The sequence below is a fragment of the Apus apus genome, chromosome 1 (genome assembly GCF_020740795.1).
Source record: "Apus apus isolate bApuApu2 chromosome 1, bApuApu2.pri.cur, whole genome shotgun sequence".
NCBI classification, from domain to species: domain Eukaryota; kingdom Metazoa; phylum Chordata; class Aves; order Apodiformes; family Apodidae; genus Apus; species Apus apus.
This window is the reverse complement of record NC_067282.1, coordinates 165,046,784-165,062,682: the sequence shown is the minus strand read 5'-3', so window position 1 is coordinate 165,062,682 and position 15,899 is coordinate 165,046,784. Positions and strand designations below refer to the sequence as shown.

General features: G+C 41.1%; 1 protein-coding gene across 5 annotated transcripts in view; it reads left to right on the top strand.

The window, feature by feature from the left end:
* Window positions 1–5,456, top strand: part of SYT1 (synaptotagmin 1) — a 353,931-nt gene extending 348,475 nt beyond the window's left edge. For all 5 annotated transcript variants that reach the window (XM_051637978.1, XM_051637987.1, XM_051637960.1 and 2 more), the window contains one exon: window positions 2,325–5,456. In XM_051637978.1, the coding sequence (XP_051493938.1) occupies window positions 2,325–2,531 (207 nt within the window). In that variant the 3' untranslated portion in view covers window positions 2,532–5,456. The remainder of the gene's footprint in view (window positions 1–2,324) is intronic.
* Window positions 5,457–15,899: the final 10,443 nt, after the last annotated feature.

The window sequence follows — 15,899 nt, the reverse complement described above, 5'->3', positions numbered from 1 at the left end:
CAAGGGAGATCATGAAAGGAAAGCAGTACAATAGGAGTACATCTATGCAATTTAAAATGGGCCAAACATTAACATTTTCAACAACTTAATAGTGAATATGGATTCCAACCCTGAAGGGAAAGAAACTGATGTCTGGAAAAGTAATGGGAGAACACCACTTGGGAAGTCAGATCCTGTTGGTACAGGCAGATCAAGAACTTGCTTTCCCACTTTCAAGACAGACCCCCTCCATAGGTAGCAACATCTCCAGTCCCTTTCAGTCTGAATGTTTAATCATGCCAAGGAAACTGCTAATCCAAGTGTTTATTAGCAGAGGTGGTGCTTTCTACTGGCACCTGTTAGGTTTTGTAGTGCAGCTGTTCCTTTATATATATGGTACAAAGGTAAAGGGATAGGTTTAAGTCAAAGACCATGGGCTGAAAATCATCTTAATCACCTGAGCTAGCTGTTCTTACACCTGCATAGAGCAAGGAAAAGGGTCTTTTGTTTACCATGCTCACTGTTGTCTGATGATAAACACCAAAAAAAACCCCCATCCTATAGTAACTGGCCTCCAAGCTTCTAGGTACAGCAGGCAACTTTTTTTGGTCCTGTAAAATAATAGTCAAATGTTTGCTTTTTGTATCTGTGATTGTACCATGCATCTAAAACATAAATGTTCATTTGGGGAGGTACCATCAATATTAAAAGCAAGTATATTGCAAACAGCAACACTGAAACATAATTTTGGCATCTAGAAATACTTGCTTCAGGATATTGCCTTTTATCATGAGTGCTCTGGGGAGAGAGAGAGTCTTGAGTTGGTTGTACACTTTTGTCATCAGCAACTATATAAATACTTTAGTGCCTGTTGGAATCATCCCTTTCTCTGGCTTGGTGAATTGTGCAATCTTGTCAGAGAATGGGCCCTGTAAAATAGTCCTCATGAGCCTGGTCTTGCAGATATGCTTAAAAGAGTCAGTTACTTTTAAAATATGATCCTATTACAAGCACAGAAATTAATCATTCTAGCAAGAAATCCAGATTGTGGATATATTTAAAGCCTTAAATTTAAAGACCTGATTCTTGAGAATAATAGGTTTTTCTGGAAGAAATGTATTTCAGGGCATTCCTTCTTCCAATTCAGGAAACTCACAGTGGAAAAAGGAGCTGTGTGTATTTACCATGGGGTAGAAAGGAATCAGGAAAAGAACTGCATGTTCATCTTTAAACATAAAGCTCCCAAAGGAGCAGCATTTACAGTTTAGTAGTATCAGCCCAGGGCTGTTAATGTCTCAGGTGCTGTTGGAGAAAAACACCACTCCACCAAAGGAGTAGCTGTTTATGCCCTTTTGACAAATATTAATGACCTGATGGAGAGGAATGTGGGCATGTGCACGCAAATGCATACGCAAATGCCTGGCTTGAACATCACCTCCAAGTGTGCCCCTGTCTAAGTGACTGGAAAATTGTCTACACACTGTAACAGATGGGCTGGAGCAGAATTTGTGGGAATAGTTTCACCCTGCTTGCCAGAGGTCACCGTTCCTACAGCAGAAGTGGCACTCCAAGTCTGGCTCCGTCACAGGCAAAGCTGATGTGTCAGAGCCCCGAGACAGTGGGGTTTATCCTTCTTGCCAGCTCCCCTGAGCATGCACAGGGGTTTCTTGACTCCAATATACATTCATTAATATACACAGTATATACATACTTAGGTGTGAGCATGCACGCACACGCAGACAGATGGGTTCACATGCATATATGTGTATAGCAACTGTAAGGGCTGTCTTTTGAATTTATCTGAAAATAGCTGATTAGCATGCTGGGTGGATGGCTAAGTTGTTTAAAAGCAGAAAAGCAATTAGCAGAACAGAGTATGACATTGCAACTGTTAACTTGGGCTAAATCCATTTCTGAATTTTACCTAGTTTTTACTCATTCACTAAAACAATAATGACACGTTAAATTGCACTTATTTTGGTTTAGCTCAACTTGAGATCTCACTTTCAGCCCTACAGACTTATAGCAGTCTGATTCTTCAATAACAACAAAAGAATAATTCATAGGTTGTTGATCTCTGAAAGGGAAAAAAAAAATAATCTTCAATTCTCAAATGAAGAACTTTGATGAAAAGAGGTAAATTTCAAGTTAATGGGGAGATTGTGAACCTAATTACATTTGGAAAGCTCACAAGAAGTTTGAATTTGCTTCTTGCTGGAGGAACCTGCTCTGGCTGTCACACATCCCTGCATGGAGTCTCCACTGTCATTGTGTGTCCTAAGATGCATCCTTACCCACCTTCCCCTTACTGTCATGCTCACTGCTCCTTCTCTATCTCATTGTAGAAAGTGCAAGTTGTTGTGACTGTTTTGGACTATGACAAGATTGGCAAGAACGATGCCATCGGGAAAGTCTTTGTGGGCTACAACAGCACCGGAGCGGAGCTGCGGCATTGGTCAGACATGCTGGCCAACCCTCGGCGGCCCATTGCACAGTGGCACACCTTACAGCCCGAGGAGGAGGTAGATGCCATGCTGGCAGTCAAGAAGTAAATCAAATTAAATTAAATTAAAGTAAGAGGAAGACAATGATGAAGAAGAAGCCTTTCTGCATTTGCCCACATAGTGCTCTTTAGCCAGTATCTGTAAATACCTCAGTAATATGGGTCCTTTAATTTCCAGCCATGTGTTCCTGACACAGATCGGTTGTACTTTTAAATTCCCATTTTAATTTGCACAAATTTAAATGTAGAGAGCCCTCTAAAGGCGCTTCATTTCACCACTGCCCCCCCAGATCTACTCTTCTTTTAAGCAATATGATGTGTAGATAGAGCATGACAGAAATTATTTATTGTATCACACAGTTGTACATATACACCAGTATGCTGAGAATTTATTTCTAGTTTGTGTATTTGTATGTTGTAAGCGTTTCCTAATCTGTGTATATCTAGATGTTTTTAATAAGATGTTCTATTTTAAATTATGTAAATTGACTGAGATATAGGAGAGCTGATAATATATTATAGGGTAACTATAGTATCGTCTGCATTCCAGAAAAAAAAAATTCCAACTTGTAAGGCACTAGTAGTGTTACACTGACATCTTAAAGGACAACTTAAATCTGAGCTTTCAACTGGACCATCTTAATAACACACTACGCGTCCACAGGGAATCTTGGAGGGGCAAATCCAATTGGGTAGACTTCTTTCACAGGCAACTTAGCATGATCTGAGCAGCTCCATGGCTGACCTCAAGGAGACGTAGCCAGAAGCCAGGATCTAATATTTTGTATATATTCCAAAGCAAACACATAACAGACTGAAATGGCTTTAGATTGAAAGTTGAGGAAGCAGTTTCACAGGAGGCAACGATTTCATCTAACATACCAAGTAGGACCATTGCAGAGGTTGTGCAGGGAGGGGGGGGAGGGAAGGGGGGAGACGCAGCAGCAGCAAAGTGCTGCCCCGAAAACAAGAGTAGCTCTCCGTTATCACCTTTATACAAAATTTGCATACTGTGAATTCCATCCATGATTTCACATTATAATGAGTTTGCACATTAGACTTTGTAACAAAATATTTTATTATACTAACTCAGATTAGAAGGAATGCAGAATATTTTTTAGACACAGCCGTGTGAGTTTATTATACAAAATAGTTTCATGGTAAACAGACAGTATTGTAATCCCATCAGAAGATGACAAAATTTAGCCATAGTTCTAAATGCACTTCAAAGTAAGCCAAAAGAGAACAGCTAGTGACCTTTTATATACTATTTATACTTAAGTTTTAATTTGTCCTTTAAAAAAAAAAAAAAAGTGAAAACAAAGAACAAGTTCTAGAAAACTGAAGCAACCTCTTCTGTATACTAGATGCTCGTTTCAGGAGGAGTTTTTAAATGTTTTCAATGTTATTATGTAGTAAATGGCACTATTATGAAGCTATTAGTCATTCCATAAGAGTCTTGAAAGACTGCTCTGTGTATCACTGTGACTGCCGTGTGTGCTTAGAAATGTAGTTTTCTCAGTGGATAGCAATCAATTTATTCCGTAGTGAAATTGTAATAATACTGCCATTCCCTTCTACTGCACTGCCGAAGGAATGCATAGCACAATTCAGTTCTAGTTATTACGGACCAATTTAGAACTGGAGAGCTATGCAGGGGACAAGGATGCTATATTGAATGGGTTGACCACGCAGCATTTTGTCAAGCCCTGTGCAATATTCTACATCTCCAACCTCCCTCACCCTCTGCTGCTTTACTGTAGATAGTCAACTAATGGCTAGCCAACGTGTCATCTCAGCTTGTACCATCTCATCAAGTCATTTAGGGCACCACTTCCATCTCATGTTCCATCCTTTGAGGCCCCTCGCTTATCTTTCCAAGCTGTGAATATATTTATAATGCTTTGAAGAGTTTGTTATTTTCAGCATTGCAAACTACCCCAGAAATGAGGAAATGCTATACCTTTTGGAGGGAGGCATGAGAATTAATGTTCTTACCAATTGTATCTAACATAAATTATTGAAAACAAAGAACAAAGATGAATGTAATCAAAGACCTGTGTACTGAAAACTAAATTCCACAGCCTCCCTCGAGGCTCTGCTTCTGGGAGAAGTGAGACAGCCTGCGGGGTCAGGACAGTGATGGCCAAACACCAATGTTTTCAGTACATTGTGGTTAAAAGAAGCTGCAAAGAAGTGGGAGGAGAATGAAAGTCTGGATCTCTTCCCACCTCCAAAAGTGAGAGTAGCAAGACCCATTTTCTTTCTTTTTTACATGAAACATGGAAAAAACACAAGTGAGACATTTTCAGATAGAAACAGGCGCATACATGCAAAGCATCAAGCTGGAATACTTTAAAATCTTAATCTTAAGGACCAAACCCCACCAAAGAGAAGAAGTAGACAGTCAGCTTTCCAGCATAAGAGCTTCATGGTCTCCAACTTTCAGTTGTTCATTCAGGATAGCTGCAGGTTCAAACTGCCAGGACTGACTCATTGTGTTAAGGTTTTCTTAATGCTTTCCCTGCTTACACTGCCAGACTGAACGTCATCATAGAACTGGTCTGTGAGGTACAATGATTCTCAGAGACTGAACCTGCCATGTGACCAAGATGACATTTTCATCCTCAAAGAAGCCACATGTACCTTTCTGACTAAGCTGTGTGAAGTATTAGAATCTGATGCTGTAGAAAGATCCTAGTTGCCTTTGTGTATATTTACTGCCTGCTTGAGTGTTTCTCTGTGTGGATTTTCTCTGTATCTTGTAGAAATGTTTGGGGTGTTTTATCCTGCCATATCGCTCGTGGCCCGCGAGCTGACAACTTTAGCCGTATTTTACCTTCATTTTTGATGAGGTGGTTTATATTTTGTTTCACTTTGTGTAGTGACTTCCCACAGTAGAGTTTTCCAATTGTCGTTAAAATAACATACATATTACACAGATATTCAATAAAAATGTTTTATTTCCTGTTGATGTTCTAGTGTTTCTCTCTTGATCAAAAATTTTGAAAATACATTTCCCTTCAGGACTTCAGCACAGTCATAAACTTCAAAGTGTTGCAAGTGTAATAACACAACAGTTTTTGAGGGGCTGTGAAAAGTCACTTTCATCCGTGTGGTCTGCTCTAAGAAAGTCACAGCCAGCCGTAGCCCAGGGGATGAATTCTCCACCTGTACTGCAGATTAATGTCTATTACACTGTTTCCCTAGGAGCCTGATAAGTTACCTCCAAAACCACCATTCTCTGTCAAAACATGAACATACCACAACAAAAACTCGAAGTTCTTACCTACACATCAGTATTCTTCAAGCTAATTGTGTTAGAGATGTGGTTGAAGTTTCCATTTGAAGAGAGCTGGTATATTTTACCCTACATTCAAGAGCTACTTCTAAGCTGGCCATAAAATCAAGTCTCTTGTAGACTAAAGATCATTAAATAAGAGCTTAAACTGTAGGGAGGTGGGGACAGGGGGAGACGGTGCAGGAGGAAGTGAATCCACAAATGAAAAATCATTGAAAAACATTGTGCTATGAAACAATTTTAAGTTCTTGAGGCTATTAGGAGAAACAGCTCAAAAAAAAAAACAACAGAAAAAAAGAAAAAAAAAGCCAACAAAAGAAACCCCCAAACCTGTAGTTGTATTTGTTTTATGTAACCAGCAATCCCCCCTACCCTGCTTTTTCCCAAGTCTGAAAAAAATATGCCCACTCCTTTCAGGAACCACAATGAGGAAATTACTGATCTGCACCAGTTTAACCTCAGCTGTTGCTTACAGGAAGCCTTACAAGGAGTTTGAGCTCATCGTACAGATTTTCAGTGTTAACTTTTCCCTATTCCCACTGCCCAGAAAGTGCCTTCTTTTCACAGAATCACAGAATCCTAGGGGTTGGAAAGGACCTTGAAAGATCATCTAGTCCAACCCCCCTGCCAGAGCAGGGTCACCTAGAGCACATCACACAGGAACTTGTCCAGGTGGGTTTTGAATGTCTCCAGCAAAGGAGACTCCACAACCTCTCTGGGCAGCCTGTTCCAGTGCTCTGTCACTCTCACAGTAAAGAAGTTTTTTCTAATATTTACATGGAACCTCCTATGCTCCAGTTTGCACCCATTGCCCCTTCAGTCCTATCACTGAACACCACTGAAAAAAGCCTGGCTCCATCGTCCTGATACTCGCCCTTAACATATTTGTAAACTTTGATGAGGTCACCCCTCAGTCTCCTCTTCTCCAAGCTAAAGAGGCCCAGCTCCCTCAGCCTTTCCTCATAAGGGAGATGTTCCACTCCCTTAACCACCTTTGTGGCTCTGCGCTGGACTCTTTCAAGCAGTTCCCTGTCCTTGAACTGAGGGGCCCAGAACTGGACACAATATTCCAGATGCAGCCTCACCAAGGCAGAACAGAGGGGAAGGAGAACCTCTCTTGACCTACTAACCACACCCTTTCTAATACACCCCAGGATGCCATTCGCCTTCTTGGCAACAAGGGCACATTCCTGGCTCATGGTCATCCTCCTGTCCACCAGAACCCCCAGGTCCCTTTCTCCTACACTGCTCTCCAGCAGGTCAGCCCCCAACCTGCACTGGTATGTGGGGTTGTTCTTCTCCAGATGCAAGACTCTACACTTGTCATTGTTGAATTTCATCAGGTTTTTCCCTGCCCAACTCTCCAGCCTGTCCAGGTCTCTCTGAATGGCAGCACAGCCTTCTGGTGTGTCAGCCACTCCTCCCAGTTTAGTGTCATCAGCAAACTTGCTGAGGGCACACTCTGTTCCCCCATCCAGGTCATTGATGAAAATACTGAACAACACCGATCCCAGTACCGACTCCTGAGGGACTCCAGTAGTCACAGACCTCCAACTAGATTCTGTCCCATTGACCACAACTCTCTGACTTCCTTTCAACCAGTTCACAGTCCATCTCACTACCTGATCATCAAGACCACACTTCCTTAGCTTATCTAAGAGGATGCTGTGGGACACAGTGTCAAATGCTTTACTGAAATCAAGATAAACCACATCTACCACCCTACCATCATTTATCCATCTAGTTACTTCCTCACAGAAGGCTATAAGGTTGGTCAAACATGACTTCCTCTTGGTAAAACCATGTTGACTGCTCTTAATGACCCCTTCATCCTTGATATGCCTAGAGATAGTGCCAAGAACAGGTTGTTCCATCACCTTTCCAGGGATGGAGGTGAGGTTGACCGGTCTACAGTTACCCGGGTCCTCCTTCTTGCCCTTCATGTAGTCTGGCATGACATTTGCTATCCTCCAGTCCTTAGGCACATCTCCTGTTGCCCATGACTTACCAAAGATGATGGAGAGTGGCCTAGCAATGACCTCTGCCAGTTCCCTCAGCACCCACGGGTGTATTCCATCTGGACCCATCGATTTATGGATGTCCAGGTTGCTTAACTGATCCCTAACCCAATCTTCATCTACCAAAGCAAACTCCTCCTTTATCCTGACTCCTTCTGGGGCTTTAGGAATCTGGGGCTCCTGGGGAGAGTCTGCAGGAGTAAAGACAGAGGCAAAGAAGGCATTCAGCACCTCTGCCTTCTTTATATCCTCTGTCACCAGGGCACCCACCTCATTCAGCAGTGGGCCTATATTGCCTCAGGGCCCCATCCAAGCTGGCCTCGGACACGTCCAGGGAGAGGGCAGCCAGAACTTCCCTGGGCAACCTGTTCCAATGTCTCACCACTGTTACACTAAAGAATTTCTTCCTAATGTCTAACCTATATCTCTCCCAGTTTTAATCCGTTACCCCTTGTCCTCTCCCTACAAGCCCTTGTAAAAAGCCCCTCCCCAGCTTTCCTGTAGCCCCTTCAGGTACTGGAAGGCCGCTACGAGGTCTCTCCAGAGCCTTCTCTTCTCCAGGATGAACATCCCCAGCTCTCTCAGCCTTTATAGGAAAGGTGCTCCAGCCCTAATAAAAAAAAAATTACTTTGATCCAGGTTCTTCATGGATCAGCCATTTTTGCAGATGTTGAGAATACCAAAATTACATCTTTGTCAGTCAAAACCAGTTCCTCCAATGGGGCTAATGAGTTAAAGCCAGTCGTTACAACTAATGTAAGGAAAAATGCTTCATATAATAGCTGTTGCACTAAATGGGGAAAGCAGCAAAAATTACCAATTTTATTCAGCTCATTTAACCCCTAATCAACTGTCAAGAAAAACATTCTTCCCAACTGACAGATTGTTACCAAAGCAAAGGATCTACATCTCTCGATCACTTTTCACATCATGAGTAAATGAAAGTTAATTGCCTGTTAGTTATGCAAAGCAAGAATTAGAACATTATATTTTCTGATTACTCTAACAGTCAATTCCCTTATTTATTTATGCATTAGCATTTTCACTCCAGGCTGCCACTTCACTTTCTTATACACATACTGTCCTGCTTTTCAGAACATACATCTATCATTCATGTCCCTATTTTCAGCATCAGTTCAGACACTGTTGTTTTTCCAGGCATTAAAGAAAGTATGGAAAAAGGTTTTTCTAGACATACCATTATTTTTTTTTTAATGCACTCTTACATTTACCTTATATGCAATTAATTCCTGTTCTGTTTAATAACTGTATCAACAATCTGGACAAGGGGATCGAGTGCACCCTCAATAAGTTTGCAACTGACACCAAGTTGGGCAGGAGTGTTGATCTGCCTGAGAGTAGGAACTTTCAGAGGGATCTGGAATGGTTGGCTCAATGGCTTTAAGCCAGTTTTTCAACAAGGCCAAGTGCCCGGGTCCTATGTGTGGGTCACAGCAACCCCATGTAATGCTACGGGCTTGGGGAAGAGTGGCTGGAAAGCTGCCTGACAGAAAAGTACCTGGGGGTGTTGGTTAACAGCTGGTTGAACATGAACCAGCAGTGTGCCCAGGTAGCCAAGAAACAGCATCCTGGCTTGTATCAGCAATAGTATGGCCGGTAGGAGGAGGGAAGTGATTGTTCCCCTCTACTCAGCACTGGTGAGACCTCACCTCAAATATTATGTTCAGTTCTGGGCCCCTCACTACCAGAAGGACATTGAGGTGCTGGAGTGAGTCCAAAGAAGGGCAACAAAACAGGTGAAGGATCTGGAGAACAACTCTTATGAGGAGTGGCTGAGGAAAATGGGGTTGTTTAGGCTGCAAAAAAAGGAGGCTGAGGGGAGACTTTATGACTCTTTACAACTACATGAAAGGAGGTTGGAGCAGGTGGGGTTGGTCTCTTATCCCTAGTAACAAGCAACAGGATGAGGAAACGACCTCAAGTTGCACCACAGAAGATTTAGATCAGGTATTAGGAAAGAATTCTTCCCCCAAAGGGTTGTCAGTCACTAGAACAGGCTGCCCAGGGTAGTGGTGGAGTCACCATCCCTGGAGGTATTTACAAGACTTGTAGATGTGTTGATTAGGGACAAGGTTTAGTGGTGAACTTGGCAGTGTTTGGTTTCCAGTTGGACTCAATCTTGAGGGCTTTTTCCAACCCAAACAATTCTATGATTCTAACTTCTTTTATATTCAATATAGAGAATATTTTTAATATGACACAAAAAAGTAGTTTCAAAATTATGTGACAAACTAGTACAGAGAAGACTGTGGCACTGTGACTGACACCTGCAGCAATATTTACAGACATGAGCAATATGACGAGATTTATCTCAAGGTTATGCTGTATTCAATATAAAAAAACAAAGTTCTGCAAACTAGGGAATGATCTGGATGTCTTTAATGGAGCTTATGAAGAGGCCAAATAGGCTGGGCAAGTGAGGACAGTTCTTCCAGGCTTTTGGGTTGAAGAATGCAGGTAGTATAGTCTTTTTGTTTTATACATGCACTGTGCAATAACATGCTGAGATTCTGAACAGCCTTTTAGACCAAAAAAGCCCAAATCAAACAAAATACTTTCATCTTCTGACAGAACCAGTCTCATCGGTTTGACAGCTCACATTTAATTTCAGTCAACCATTTCATATCTTTGTACACTCTTATTACTTACAGAGAGGAAAGCAGGCAGTAGGCAGGGCACTGATGTTATACACCAAATAAAGCCAACCTCAGTTCTTCTCAAAAACAAAAGACCAATGCACAGAAGTGGCAAAATATTCTCTGCTCCACTAATGAAGATTATTCCATGATCCTATACAAACCTCACTAATTTTTCTCACATTCTCCCAGAGCCCAAGGACAGTTCTCTCGAAATTTTTTATATTCACCTACTTGTACCTTAGCCTAGAAGATTTTATAACTATTTCCTAAGAAGCAGCAGCACTCACTGGCACCAAGAGGTTGTTCCAAAACCCTGATGTGAATCTCTCATTGAAGAGTTCCGGAGTGTGCTTAGGCTGTATTTGTCTTCTGCCTTGGTCTCCCTCGGACCATTCATCAAAGGGAGGAGGATCTCGGGCTGTAAATCCTGAGTGAAAGCCTGACAGGTTGGAGGCTGGAATGCAACACTGAACTCAATTATTTCACACTTAGTCAGAAACATTATCATCCACTTGTTCTGGTGAAAGACAGACTCTGAAGTTCAGTAACTTACATCCTGCTTTTCACAGTTTTTCTCTCCTTGAAACTGGTAACATTATTAAACCCAAGGGTTGTTTTTTTTAGAGAGTTTCTGTGACATTTGCAGAGTCAAAACAGCTTTCATATTTTCTTTCTTTCAAATACAAGGTTGTCTCTATTGTTTAATTCAGTCAAGAATTTCTAAGGCAACTCCTCAAAGTTAATAATAAGTGGCTAAATTGTTTAATTGCCTTTAACTCCTTACTTCATCAAACTTCTCAAAGTCTCACTCCTCTCCAACCAGACACCATGATCTGATTGATTCACAAAAATACACTGATTGATATACAAAAGCAGGCTATCAAGGAAATTAAATAATCAGAGGGCCTGATAAAAGTCCTTTTCATGGATTAAATGAATATTAAATGGTCAAATTTCAACATAGCACCCTACCCTTAATCTTAGACTAAGAGGTTCATTGCTGCAGATGAATATGTATTACTGATCTGGAAAACTTATTAATGAGTTGATAAAATGTATCTGTGGTGTAAAATTGTTTCATCTCAAACAGGTCTAAATTATAAGGCCATCCCTAATGTCATATATTTAGAATCAAATACCTAGAGTGGCACTCCAGCTCCAATGTTATTGATCACCCAAGTATTCTGGAGAGATTTGTGAACAGTAGTACCAAAATGTCTGTAAAAATGAGCTCAAATGAGAAGAGAAGATAGGTGAGCTGGGTAATCCATAAAAGAAATTGAAGGCAGAACCTCTTTTTTGTACAAGAATTTCTGACAGAAAAAGCCATTTGTCTTCTCAGTAGTCTCTAAAAACCTAATGAAAGCTTATGATGAAGTGGGAGTTCACAAAGGGTGTTCACACTACTATTTTCATATCATAGAAACATAGATTCATTGAATGGTTTGAGTTGGAAGGAACATTAAAGATCATCTAGTTCCAACCCCCCTGCATGGGCAGGGTCACCTCCCACTAGATCAGGTTGCTCAGATATATTTAGACTTCATATACATTATTTGATACATATTTAGTTGTAGACATACTTCACACATCCACAGAATATGTCTGCATGTCCCAGCCCAGGTGCTTCCTGACTTCAGGAAGGGCTTTTCTGCATTACAGTGACTACTGTCACTGAGACATAGCAACCTCTGTGCAAATGACTCTGCTTTTCAGAGATCAAACTAAGCCTTGAAAATTACCTATTGGAAAATACTACTCTGTTAAAAGCTGTCATATGATCTGGTATACAGTAAAAAGGTCTCCATGGCAGCTGAATCAGGTAAGTCTCGGTTGCTCAAACACAAGGTATAAAAGAAACTGAGAGAGGCCATGTCAGGAGGAAACTGTAGAAAGTAAATCTAAAAAGAGACAATATTGAGGGAAACATAAAACATTTATGGGGATTATATAAATGAACAGAAAAATAAACATGGGGCAAATTAATAAGTGTCATAGCTACAGGCTTCTACTATAATTGAGAAAAAAGTAGCTAGCTACAGATTTGTAGCAGAGCAAAGATGAGTCCTACCTAGGCCACACACTGCCTTGTCTTTGAGCCTTCTAAGTCTCCAGAATAAAAGCTTGAGAAGATTCAGGTTATCATTGTTGCTTTGCTCAGAGCTTCCAAAAGGAGCCTTTTTCCCTCACACAAAGAATTGCATCTTCTACTCCAGCCCAGTCATGAGGAGAATTGGTTAATGCTCTCACTGCTTGGATTTAACAAAAACAAATATCTGCCTGAAAGGTTTGAGCACCATGACCATAATTAAATCTGCAGTAATTAGAATGCAACAACAGCAAGCAAGAAAAGCAAGCAAGCTTCTCCAGCTGACATTTTTTAAAATACAGATAACACAAGGGGAATAAATTGGCAAAAATGTGGAAAGAAAAATAAACCACTTGCAGATCAGGGGACCAAATTGTTGTCTGTTGCCATACTGCCCCAGCCTACCTCATCTTATTTGTTTCTGTCTTTCCCCATGTCACTGTTATGTCAACAGAGCCACAAGATCTCTTCTAACTAAACTTTTGTTCTCAGGTTTGCTACCGTTGATGCAGTATTTACTGTGTTCCCTAATCCAGCTGAGCACACGCTGTTGTGTTGCTGCTTCTTCTCCTGCTTCCCTTGCTCCGCTTTGGCTTAGCCTTTTTTGAAGTTCATTGAAACACACTGCGGCAACTGGTGCCTAAGAATCTCTTAGGAACGTGGCTTCTGGTAAAAATAGCAAGTTACAAAAGCCTTTGCAACCAGTTAATACTTGTTTTAGAGTATAAATTACAAAGATGCTACATTGTTTAATCACTTCCCACAATATAAAACCTTTCTGGACATGTGCAGTATAAAGTATTTTTTTTCCCATTATCTTACTCTGTATTTATTAACCATGATGAGTCATATCAGCACTTTAAAGAAGAGTAGCAGCACTTGTGATGGAGAAGAAATGTGATGGACTGGGCGTCACTGAGGACTTCTTTTTCCTTGCACCAGAAATTCTAAATTACTTCCCATCACAACTTTCAGCATCTCAAATGCCTTCATCAAATCTCTGGTAATCCTTTGCCTAGGAGAAAGCGAGCACCCTCTCTGCTTAGCACCACATATACAGTAGATACACTTCCACTTACTGGAAAAGGCAAAATCTACGTGATACAGATTAAACATGATTCAACATGTGCCTGCTAACACAGTTATAGGGCTGTTGTGTGATAAAACATCTCTCATCACAGAATCATAGAATCATGGAATGGTTTGGGTTGGAAGGGACCTTAAAGATCACCTAGTTCTGACACCCCTGCATGGGCAGGGACACCTCCCACTAGATCAGGTTGCTCAAAGCCCCATCCAACCTGGCCTTGAACACTTGAAGGGATGGGGCTTCTACAACCTCCCTGGGCAACCTGTGCCAGTGTCTCACCAACTCACACAAAATAATTTATTCCTAGTGTCTAATTTAAATCTAACCTCTTCCAGTTTAAAATCATCGAGGGGGGGGGGGGAGGCACGGTGGGAGGAGGGTCAATCCCAGCCCTTTGGAAATTACTGATCTAATTAACACCATAAAATAACTGTGTGTCCAGAGAAGGGCAATGAAGCTGGTGAAGGGTCTGGAAAACAAGTCTTATGAGGAGCAGCTGAGGGGAGACCTTACAGCTCTCTACAACTACCTTGTGATCATGAGGTTCTCCTGACCGGCTTTTTTTTCAGGGATTCTTATGTAGTTTACATCACTTTTCTGCTCCTCTGTTTCCACATATGTACCTAGAAAACAAGAATCTTTATCCCTTTGAGCATTTGAGGAAGAGAGTTTTGTAGATCATATGTAACAGAGCTATATATTAGCAATACAATTAATTCCATAAAAGGGAACTTAAATAACTCCTTCTCTTTTCAATGTGCTGTAAAAACCTTGACCATTGTATCTAAAAAATAATTTCAGTAATGAGCCAGTGAACATTAATCCTCTTCTTCTCTAGGCAGAATTTGAATGCCAATTATTTGACCTGAGGTCAACAATACAGAACACAGAGCTACAGCAGTGATTAGAGTTTTGGTCCTGACAGAGCTCAATGTTGAGAGTATCTGGACACACTCACTGAGCCGTAAAGTATCACTGAAGAGGTTTTTAGGGATTTCACAAAGCTGCTTGCGCAGTATCTTGCGAGGAGTCACGGTAGAAACAAGTCACCACTAGTCAATGATGGGGTACATGCCACCGTGCGTTTCTGCATGTAAATGAAATGATTGTTTTGAAAACCAACCATTGTCTCCCACAAGAAACATGTCCTACCACCCCCTGGTATGATTTGTGCAGAGGTGAAGAGGAAGTACACCATGTGCGAGCAGTACATGCACTGCAGTGCTTGCTCAAAATGGATTAAGATGAGAAGCCTCTATGATTTCTGGATCTAGAGCATTGCAAAGCTAGATTGATGAATTATCTCTCCTTCACTTTTCAGCTGTCAAGCTTCAACTTTTTTTCACAGCAGAATATTATTTCCTTATGCTTCAATCGTTTTTCCACAATCCTTTCCCTTTGTGCAGCTGTAGCTCCACTTTGTGGATGAGAAAAGCAGAGCCTGACTCAGGTGTGTCAACTGCCTGGTTGTGCGGAGTTTCTGAACCTGGTAGATGTATACAAGATGTAATTATAAGATATAATACAAGATACTCTGTCTTCAGAATCAGCCAATTACCATTAGTGAGGACTAAGGCCATTTCTCATTCTTTTTGAAAGACATCAAAATATTTCCAAACACCTTGCTGGAATTCTTCCTCCTACCTAGTTATAAATATTACCAAAAACAACTGTAACATACAGCATGCAAAGAGCTGAAGGGAAATGTATTTCCTATGTATCTACATATGCCGCCATGGAAACTGCCTGACCACACATTCATTTTTCATAAAGAACCTGTTCAGCACCCTGTTGAATATTCTGATAGAAATTCATGTATTCCATCTCTCAGGAAATTCTTCAGTTCTTGAGGCAATGCTCCAGCATGAACTGGAATGGTTTTGAGCATCCAGAGGCTACAGTTATGAATGCTTTTAAAAGTATTATATAATGCGTACGAATACTTAAATTATATTTACAATATTTTCTAAAAATAATTTTCCATACAATGGAAGAGAACTAGATTTCTGGCAGGGCTACCTACTGACTGCACAGGACAGAAATGATTTTTCAAGGAAGGTAGTTTGGAAGCTGGTATTTCTGAATGCTGCAAAAGCCAGCATTGTAATGAGGGTGGGGATTTAAGACATGTGGCTATAGGTATCCACATACAGGTGTCTACAAGTGTATCTGATGCTTAAGGCCAAGTACAGACAGCAGAGTTTTAGCCAATGAAACAGCAATTCCATGCACAAGGCAGAGGGTGCATGCACTCTGAGC